General features: G+C 35.7%; 1 protein-coding gene across 2 annotated transcripts; it reads left to right on the top strand.

Moving 5' to 3' along the window:
• Window positions 1–4,049: 4,049 nt before the first annotated feature.
• Window positions 4,050–10,121, top strand: LOC135592737 (uncharacterized). 2 transcript variants are annotated; one of them, XM_065082373.1, is made up of 10 exons: window positions 4,050–4,274; window positions 4,578–4,673; window positions 4,849–4,923; window positions 5,076–5,144; window positions 5,561–5,637; window positions 8,146–8,234; window positions 8,344–8,473; window positions 9,459–9,549; window positions 9,668–9,733; window positions 9,828–10,121. In XM_065082373.1, the coding sequence occupies exons 1-10, from the start codon at window positions 4,107–4,109 to the stop codon at window positions 9,945–9,947; spliced, it is 981 nt and encodes a 326-aa protein (XP_064938445.1). In that variant the 5' UTR covers window positions 4,050–4,106; the 3' UTR covers window positions 9,948–10,121. The 2 variants fall into 2 exon arrangements, with proteins under 2 accessions (XP_064938445.1, XP_064938446.1); XM_065082374.1 differs by having other exon boundaries at window positions 4,137–4,274; window positions 4,543–4,673.
• Window positions 10,122–11,049: the final 928 nt, after the last annotated feature.

Raw genomic sequence — 11,049 nt, 5'->3', positions numbered from 1 at the left:
ACTCAAGGGTGATATATAGCAGAAGAGGCTTGTGGAAGACAAACTAGGTTAAGGTGAACATACATTAAGCAAGTGTGCACTGTGTATACTTCCAAGCCTCACAATAATCAACAACTTCTTACACACAAACCTCAAGAGATTCCCTGTCATGAGAGTCTTGTCTCGTCCGTTGAACTATATCGTGTCATTTGGTGAGTGCATACATTTACTTGGACACTATATAATGTAGCTATTCGACGGAACAACAAAACAAAGAGTTTGGCAGTTGGTCACAAACCTTAAGGACGTAGCATTTATTGACCAAGTCAAGTCTGACATGGGAAGTTATCGTAGGTAGGAACGAGAATAAATCCTTAGTTGGATTAAGTCGACTAATCATTCACATACTTATACTTAATTCTCTATTTATCTATATTTTTTTCGATCAAATTAATTAGTAGATAAACTGAAACGAAAAGAAGATGCGATCTGTGGAAAGGCTGGTCGGAGATGGATACGGACACCTGGAGTACATCCACGTGATTGGGTTTGGCGAGCTGAGGATTCATGTGCCGTCGGCCATTAAGACGATCATGTGATGAGCGTTTCAAGGCATGAAGAACAGTACCAAATTTAGATCTGTCTTAAGCCATCGTTCCTGTGAGGTTTAGCGGCGAAAGGATGGAGACAAACCCCTCGTGGTCCTACGGAAAATTAAGTAAGTGTCAGGGGAGGGGAACAATCCCATTTGAAGCGCCTTACCATGCAATAAATTCCACCTGTAGGCACCCACATGGGGTTCCCTTCCCCACAGAACAACTCCGAGCGCTGCAGCCATGGATGATGATGCTCCATGAGGTGGTGGACATCGGTCCCATGTCACGAAGCTGTTCTCGCATGCAACCTTTCTTCTTCCAAAGAAGAGAGAACTCTGATACTTTTGCTGTAACTATCACTGCAAAGAGAGAACACAATCGATTCTTTGCGCATATCGCGCCTACAGAGACTGTACCTTCTGATGGGGAAGCATGAAGTCATCTATGGACTCACTCACATGGAGGCAGATGCAATTGGTTATGACCCTTCATTTTCCTAGGTACTGTTTCGCCTTACTTTTGGGGGGAGAAGAGATCATATATTGTACATCTGGAGCGATACACCCTACAGACACGGCCATGTGTATTGACAGATGAGAATGGCAGTCGCTTGGTTTGCTAGAAATGGAGAACAGATCAAAGCAAGCTTTGGCAGGAGAGGAGGTGGTGATGACAGATCAGATCAGATCAGATCAGATCAGATCAGGGAGATCATAAATGGTGCACCAAAACACATGAACGTGATTGCAGATGGGGGCGGCCTCTGGTTGCATGGTGTGGGCTGCTCCCTCCTCGTCGCCACCCACATGTGGTCGTGCCTCACGGCTGCGCATGCATGCATGCCTGCCTGCTCGCTCGCTCACTCGCAGTACAACGGTGATGGCACCATTAATATTTAGTTTTCATGAAGCAGAGAAAAAGAATAGGATTCGGCATTGGGTTCTCAACCAAATTTGTACTCTACAAACTGTAAAAAGCTTCCAACTGACACTGGCAGTTGGTCACATTTTTAGATATATATATATATATATATATATATATATATATATATATATATATATATAATTGATTGTTGTGGAGAGTACAAGCAATAGCAGCTGACAATATCTTAAGAACTATGGGGTGTTTCTCAAAAATGAACTACTGAGATAAATAAAAAAGGAAAAACAAAGCAATGAACAAAAATTCAAAATTGAGTGATGCACCAAATGACAATCATTTCAGAAGTTCTGAAATAGGTAAAGGAAAGAGTAAGTGAAATGATTGATACATTTATACATGTAATATATATACAATAGTTTCAGCTTATGTAAAACTAAAATGTGATTTGAGTCCATTGAAGTTTGAAATGGTGTGAAACTGAGGGTTGTTTATCATTTAGCCACTAACTTAATTTATGGATTTGAAGGCCATAAAGCTGGTTTAATATATTTATATAAAATTTTAGTATAAATTTGAACAAATAACTATTTATATTTAATAAAAAGTCTTAATGAAAACCAGTGTAATTTAATCAATTTGAAGCAAAAAAAAAACACTTAGCATGATCTAAAACTTTGAGAAATTAGTTCTGAAATAAGATTTGATTTTTTTTTACGTTTGATTTAATGGTCATACTTATTGGAAGTTCTAGAATAAATTTGAATGAAATAAAATATTTCCAAGATAAGATCACATTAATTTTCAATTAGTTACACTGATCTCAACTGCTATACAAGACAACAGAAATATAAACTCCCATGAACACACACACACACACACATGCATCTGTATACGTAAGATAAAAGATAACTTTTAGGTCAATGGTAGATCAGTAAGGGAGGGAAAGACTGACTAAGAAATCAATGCCTACTTAATTCAGGTCACTCAAAATTATCTGCTGGTATACGTAGTTAAAATCAAATAACTTTTCCGACATGTGGAGTCCAACTTGCTCAAGGAGAGATGAAGACACTGTAATCTCAAGGTTTCTTACAGTCGATAGCTAGGAAGAATCTGAGCAATGCTGGCAATATGCATCCATCACTGCTCGGAAATTAATTTCTCACATTCAACAACAGTACCATGAAACTTTGTCTTCGAATAATGTTAAGATTGGGCTAATGATGCAGCAGAAGCCTCAGAGACCTATCAAATGCATTTGACCCCACTGGATTCTGGCAGTTGGAGACATATTGCAGCCCTGCGCAGAGATCTTTCCATATGGACCACTGCGAGATCTGGTGGTCCTCTTCCCTGCCGAATATTTTTGTGTTAGGAGATGCCCCAACAATGTTGGGATTGATACCATATTTGACACTGGATCTCGACATGTATCGTCTCACTGGATTAGCTATCTTGCTTCAGTTGCCTTTGGAGAGACAACAGCATGGTATAAGTGGATAGTACCTATTTGGTCGATTCATTACAGTGATAATACTGGTCGGCACGTCGAACTTTGGCTGCAATCTTTAGAGGTCATCGAAGCCACCAGGATAAGCTGCATGGCTGCACATAGACGCAGTCTTCTCGACATTGCCATTTCATCGTTCCATACTCGGCAACACATGAACTGTCGGTAGGCTGACCATGGCGGCAAGATTCAATCTGTGGATAGGGATGCTGGATAGTTAGGAGAGCATTTCCCTTACGAAGTCATGTTCTCTGCATGAGTGAGTTAGCACAGACGGCGACCGATGCGAGGAATTGCCTGACCCCAATAGTCGACAGGCCGAAGCCGGAGGCCTCTCTCCTGTGGTATTTGGCGGCCATGGATAACCTCGACAGCGGTGTTCACGTGCCACTGCCGACCGATCAGGCGAGTTCGCTTAGATTGCATGGTGGAGTAGACGTTATATAAGGGTTCTTCGAACGTCGTCGGTTCAGATTACGTAGAAAATGAAACTAGAATCATATCGATTCCAAGAAATCTTTAATCGAATTCGTCAGTTTAGATTCTGATTTTACGAGAATAGAATAAGAATCGAACCCTTCAGTGTCGATTCAATTCAAAACCGTAAAATCGATGATCGATTCTGATTTTGACTTTGACGGATTGGATTCTAGTTCGAATTGGACCGCGATCGTGTCGTCTATATATGTACAATTAATTCTTTTTTCATATAATAGTTGCTAGGATGAGAAAATAAATTCAAAAGAAATAAATTTAAATTTTCTATCTGTCAATTTTACCATTTATATAATATAACATAAACCTATGTAATATCATCACGTAATATAAGACAGTCCAAATTTTCTTCCACGTTGGATATGGGTGTAAACAAGAATGTTACATTTTAATTATATAAATAACTTTTTTATATTTTATATGAATTCTTCTCTTTCAATTGCTTTGTGATGGATGAGAGGAAAAGAGTCAGCCGCAACATCGAGGGCAGCACGCCCCCTTCACGTGATTCTTCTCTCACGCACGCTGCACGTGAGCGGGTCCGTAAAGCGCCCTTACTGCCACATCGCGCTCAAACAACGTTATCCCTTCTTTCCCACTACCGACGGTCGGACGGCAACGAAGGAGAAGAAGAGGAGGGCGAGATGGTCATCCCCCTGTCCCATCTCCTTCTTCCTCCGAACCCTCGTTCGTCTCCTCCTCCTCCCGATCCTTACCTGAGGAGCTCGCCTGTGCTCAAGAAATGGCGGATCGGGGCTTCTTCCGCCGCTCCTGGGGTTGATCTCAAGCCGCTAGAGACGGCCATCGCCAAGGTGGTTGAATCTCCATTCTCATGCATTCCTTGTGGGCGTCATATTAACTTAATGCTCTGCTCTTATTTGGGAATCCATAATCCCGCAAACTCCTTGGATTCTTCTGACCTTTTCTTCTTATCATGAATCTGTAAGTTGGATGCATGTTTCGGTCTACTTGGTATCATTACATTAGGGCATAATGAGCTATCGACAAGCAGAGTGATACGTTATCTGAACATACATTGTTGAGAATCATGATTTGCCATGAGCTTCTGATGTCAAACAGGTCAACGATAGTTTGATAGAATTTTCCCGATGCAGAAGGATAGCGTTGCTGTTAAGGAGATTCTTGATCAGCTGAATCAAATAGGTTGGGCAAAGAAATGGAGCTCTCAGCCATATGTATCACGTCGTATGGTCAGTCCACCATCCCAGTGAAGTTCTGGGCAAGTACTGCTCAAACACTTGACACGTTTATGATGGATGACATGTATACATAGCTTATCACACACACATATATATATTTGTTGATTTCCTTCCAACTCTTGTATGTCTTGATGATTATTGTGATGCGGTTATGGCTTGAATGCAGACGTCCTTGCGGGAGCTTACCACTCTGGGAATAAAAAACGCAGAGAACCTTGCAATACCAAGTGTTAGGAATGATGTAATACTGTTTGTTTCAGCAATCACATTTGAGATTTCAAGTCGTGTGCATTGCAGAGTCTGAGTTCCTGACCAAAGGACCAAGTCCAAAAGCTCAATTCATCAGCTTGGCTCTTGTCATTTGCTGAATTGAAATTGTTGTTTGTGGTGCAGGCAGCTTTTCTATTCACAGTAGTGGGAACCACGAGTTTGCTTGCTGTCATTGCCGGTCAGCTTCCTGGGGTACTTCTCTCCACTCTTCAGACAAACTAACTTCTTATTTTGCTTGAGGGCCAGTCCACGGTCACCCTTTTTCTCAACATAAAATGAGTCTATCGCCTTCGGCACATCGGTTTTCAGCTAACTCGAGATCATTTTGGATGGTTACCTGTATCAAAGATCATGTTCAAGCCAACCCACTGAAATGAACTCACGATGTTCATCCAAAGCTGTCACTAAGACGAAGATGCACCGATATGCTTTATTTGATACTGCACATTTGCAGAATTCTGGTTCTTCATCAGGCATCAGCTCACTAGTTATACTTTTAATGCAGCAATTTAGTTGTCATCAACGCATTGCGTTCATATGCTTTAATTTTCATCGTCTCCTTTATGCTGAACTTGTATATCCTGCTGACTGACTCACGGAATTTGCAGGACTGGGGTTTCTTTGTGCCTTACTTAATTGGTAGCATTTCATTAATAGTACTGGCTGTTGGGAGCATTTCTCCTGGGTAAACACTTCACCCTGTTCTATATCTTAATGCTCCTTCTGTTGTCAAGTAAATTTGAATTCAAATCATAACAGTTGGCTATAGAAATTTATGTTAACTTTATTAAATAGTTTCAAAGTGGTTTTATGTAACCTTAAGAGAGAGTTGGTGATGGTGGTGCAAGGAAGTTCAGAAAGTATTTTTTTATTAAAAAATCATATTTTAAGGATTGATAAAATTAAAAATTAAAAATTGAAAAAATATAATAAATCTTAAAAAAAGATTTAAAAATGTCTAGTATGGTAAGATATAAAGCTTATGATAATTTTTATAATAAATTAGGTTAAAGAAGATATGTATCGAATTGTTAATGCTAGAGAAAGAAAATGTAAGGATTTATATATTATTAGATTCATTAAAGGCAAAGATAAAATAACACTTGTTAATGATAATGACATTAAAAAGGATAGAAAAATTATTTTTATAAATTAATTATTTAATAAATATTTTATACAGGACTTAGATTTAATCATAATAATAATAGTATATTTAATAATCACATATTTATTCATAAAATTAGAGCTAGTGAAGCAAAAGATGTATTAAAATAAAAAAAAAGTAGTTAGGAGTGTGTGACCTAATAGTATTATCCCTATTGAGATCTAAAAAAATTTAGGGAATAAGAGACTAACTTAGTTAACTAGCATATTTAACAAAATCATAAGATTAAGAAAGATGTCTGATGAATGAAGAAAGAGTTTTTTAATATCAATTTACAAGAATAAGGATGACATACATTCAAATTATAAATGAATTATAATAATAAGTTATATTATCAAATTTTGGAAAAGAGTTATAGAAAGTAGGATAAGACATGAAATAAATATATCTAAAAATTAATTTAGTTTTATATTTTGAAGATCAACCATAGAAGTTATTTATTTATTAAGATAATTAATAAAAATATAGGAAGAAAAAAAAGATTTGCATATGATTTTTATTGACCTAGATAAAGTCTATGATAGGATTCCTGAAAATTTATTATGATGAGTTTTAAAAAACAACGATGTGTCCACTAATTATATTGATGTTATATATATATATATATATATATATATATATATATATATATATATATATATATATATATATATATATATATATATATATATATATATATATATATACTATAAAAAGTGTGTATCCACTAATTATAATGTAGCTATCAATGTTAGAACTATAAGAAGTGTGTCTAGTGATTTTTTTATTAATATAGGATTACATCAAGGTTACACAGTAAATCCTTATCTTTTCATATTAATAATGGATTAATTCACAGTAAGTCCTTAACTTATATGATGAACCTCTAGTGTATATTATTTACCGATGATATTATCTTATTTAATGAGAAGTAAAGTGAAATTAATTATAAACTTGAGTTACGAAGGTAATCCTTAAAAACCAAAGATTTTAAATTAGATAATACTAAGATTGAATATATGAGATATAATTATAGTAATATTAGGAATAGACAAGAGAATATAATTAAGTTAAATAGATAAGAAGTCTCTTTAAGTAAAAAACTTTAGGTATTTTGAATCAATTATCCAACAAGATGGAGAGATTAATAAAAATATTATTCATAATATAAAATATAATAGTTAAAATGATCAACAACTTATGTGATCATTGGATACCTTTGAGATTAAAATATATATATATATATATATATATATATATATATATATATATATATATAATTATAATAATTATAAGACCAATAATATTTTATGGATTTGAGTGTAGGATAGTTAAAAAATAACATATACAAAAAGTTTGTATTGCCAAGATGATAATATTGAGACGTATATATGGAGGTACGAGGAAAGACAAGAAAAAAATATTTTTATACATGAACAATTATGTATCGCTTCGATAAAGGATATAATAAGAAAAAATCACTTAAAATAGTATATGTCTGTGCTTAGAAAAGCTTCAAATACGATAGTCAAAAGATGTAAAATGATTAATACTAGTAACACAAAGTGAGGCAGAAAAAGACCTAAAAAGATATTAGCAAAAACTATTAATAAAGAACTAAGTATTCTGAACTTGATTAAGCATATAACTTTCTACATATAGCATTAGATTCAAAAAGATATCTTATAACCAATTTAAATTTTTTTTCTTTTTAATGAGACCTGAGGTGAGCTTCTTCATATGCAAGCCTTCCTGTTACTTGCGTTTTGTGAAATCCAATTGTGTGTTACTCTTCTTTGAAGCTCTCCTTTATTTGTTTGGAAAAATCAATTGTTGCTCTGGTTTTAACTCTGTTCTGTCACATACATTGGCATATTCTCTTTCATTGCCTTGGTGAAATGACTGAATATATCTCCTCAAAAGGAAAAATTATATTGATGGATTAGATTAGCCCGAAAGTGGGACAAAACATGCCTGCTTTGTCCTTGATTCCATATGATCATAACAATTCTTTCGAACGATGAGCAATTTTTGTTCTCTTTGTTGTAGTCTTCTGCAGGCTGCGATTAATGGATTTTCTTCATTTTTTCCTGATTACCAAGAGAGGATTGCTAGACATGAAGCTGCTCATTTCTTGGGTGAGTTTCGTCATATGTAAGACTGGCTACAGATTCATTTTATCCTTCTCTAATCATCTGTTGAGAATGTACGAGTTATCAAGCTCACAAAGTGATTGCTGATTCTTAGTTGCCTACTTGATTGGCCTGCCTATCTTGGGATATTCGCTGGACATCGGAAAGGAGCACGTCAATTTGGTTGATGAGCGGCTTCAGAAACTACTATACAGTGGACAACTTGATGAGAAGGAATTGGACAGGTGAAAAGTTGAGCATTAGTAGATATACGTTTCAATTTAATCTCTATTGTTACATCTCATAGTGATGAGTTTTATAGTAAACTATCTCGTTTCATTTTGGGGTGCCTTTGGTTACAAAAGCATAAGTATTCCTTTTAATTGTAAATAAAATTAGGTCTTGATTATCCTTTACAATTAGTTATTTTTATTCTAATTTTTATATTTTAAAAAGTTACATTGGTATCTTTATAGTTACAAAAATAAAATATCTAGATTCATTTAACATTGATTTTATCAATGAAAATATGAAAACAAATAACAAAAAGATAATTTTAATGTTTCAATTGGTGGTGACAGATAACGACGTCGTTAGGAGCCGGGTGGCTATTGTAGATGAGGAGAGTGATAACGAGAGATAAGGATCGCTCGGCAACTGCATCAGCGTTAATGCAGTTATCGAGTGGTGAAAGGGCTACCGATGCAGATGCAAAGCAATAAAAGAATCACTCAGCAATTGTCTCGGCGTTGACACAACTGCAAAGCAGCCCTCACCTCTTGCTGTCACTCTCCTCATCCATAATAGCCATCAATGGCTCTCGGCAGCGTCGTTGTCCGTCACCATCCATTGAAATATTAAAATTATCTTTTTGTCCTTTATCTTCTGGATTTTATTGGTAAAAATATACCTAGATGCTTCACTTTCGTAAAGATAGAGATGTCAATATAATTTTTTAAAATATATGGATCAAAATATTATATGTAACTAGATAATTTATAATTAGCACTCTTTTTTGACATATTAAAAATTGAGGATTACTCTAAACCATTCCTCATGTTGTCAATGGTGCTATGATAAACTAAGAATCTGACCCCATATAAGATATGAATGTTTCTTGGATAAGCAGCAGAGCCAGCTATACTTAATCAGCGGTTACATGAAAGCTCTGAATTGGTAATTATCTACTTCTTGATCAATTGTATTGGTTGGCGATTCAACCATCACCAGGTTGGCTGCTGTGTCGATGGCTGGACTTGCAGCTGAAGGTCTGAAATATGATAAGGTGATTGGTCAATCAGCAGACCTTTTCACACTTCAGGTACTAAATATAGATAATATTCATCTTCAATTCATCTACTTGTGCTAAACCGTCCTCATTGATCAGCCACGGCTCAGTCTATTGGTCAGCAACTCACAGTGTCTCTTTGCTTCTCCAGAGGTTTATAAATAGGAGTAAGCCACGGATTAGCAAGGAACAGCAGCAAAACCTTACAAGATGGGCTGTGAGTCCCGTATCTTCTTCCTATACTCAACATAGTCGATTGATCGTAAGGTGTGACTGCAGATGTAAATCGATTGTGATGAATGACCATGCAGGTGTTGTTTGCTGGATCTCTCCTCAAGAACAATGCAGTAGAGCATCAAGCTCTTATGGCAGCAATGTCGAGGAAAGCTGGCGTGCTCGAGTGCATCGAAGCGATAGAGAATGCTGCTTAATTAATTTGTACAGCTTGATCATTCGTAGTGGAGCTCATGATTCATTCGTTGGTTATCAACCGTCTCCAGAAATTGGAAACTATGCTGTGAGCCAAAATTCATAAGCTTCCTTTTTAGTTTGTAAATGACGATATCATATTATTACAGTCGAATAATCGTATGTTTATACATTTACCTCTTAAGATGTGTAAATATTTATATCATCATCTCAATGTAGGAGTGATCACGATTCGAATTGAAACCAAATCGATCCGCAACTAGAAGCGAACCGAGTCCACGGTTCGACGATAGCAAATCAAATTGGAACTGGGGTTGAAAATATATTTTCAAGAGTTCAAGATTTATTTTCACATCTCATAATTTTAATAGATCGCTTAGTCCTTTCATTTGTGTTCCATAAGCTATTGTTATGTACTCTTTTGAAAATGATGATTTTAGTTCTATCGAGAAACTATAGAGTCCCTGCACTATTATAGGTTTCATGTTCGAATCCATACGAGAATGTCGATCATAGTTGTCGATCCCACAGAGTTTATTGATCGAACTCTATGTAAATCAAGCTTTATAATCGTAAACAAAGAATAGTTTAGAAAAATTTTGGCCTAATTCTTTATGTAGTGAATCCTGAAAGTGCATAATAAGCATTGGAAGAAGGAAATGAGTGAAGTAGTAAAAGGGTATTTGAGAGTTTTTATGATGATGGACTTGATAGAAGATATCCCATCATTTGAAACGCCTATTGGTATTCGAATCCTTCCTTTTATTTGTTTACTTCCTACCCTTTGAGGTCGCGGAATAACAATGAGGAGATCTTATTCCAACGCAATTCATTAAACAAGCATTACCTTTATATCGGATTGGATATAATCCCGTAAACTGTTTCTTTAATCTCAACTTGCAAAAGCATTTCTAAACCACAACGTCATCAGATCAGCACTAACTCGATTTGGAGTTGCACAACATAAGAATGGGAGCTTCTGCCGACATTATAAGTTGATCGTATGCACTGAGATGTAAATAATTAGATTAAAGGGCTTTAATTCTAATACACCAATAATTTAGGATGTCATGTACGAATTTTTTTATACTTCATTAAGTTTAT

The sequence above is a fragment of the Musa acuminata genome, chromosome BXJ1-9 (assembly GCF_036884655.1).
Source record: "Musa acuminata AAA Group cultivar baxijiao chromosome BXJ1-9, Cavendish_Baxijiao_AAA, whole genome shotgun sequence".
NCBI lineage: Eukaryota > Viridiplantae > Streptophyta > Magnoliopsida > Zingiberales > Musaceae > Musa > Musa acuminata.
The sequence above is the reverse complement of the archived record's forward strand: the minus strand, read 5'-3'. Positions and strand labels throughout refer to the sequence as shown.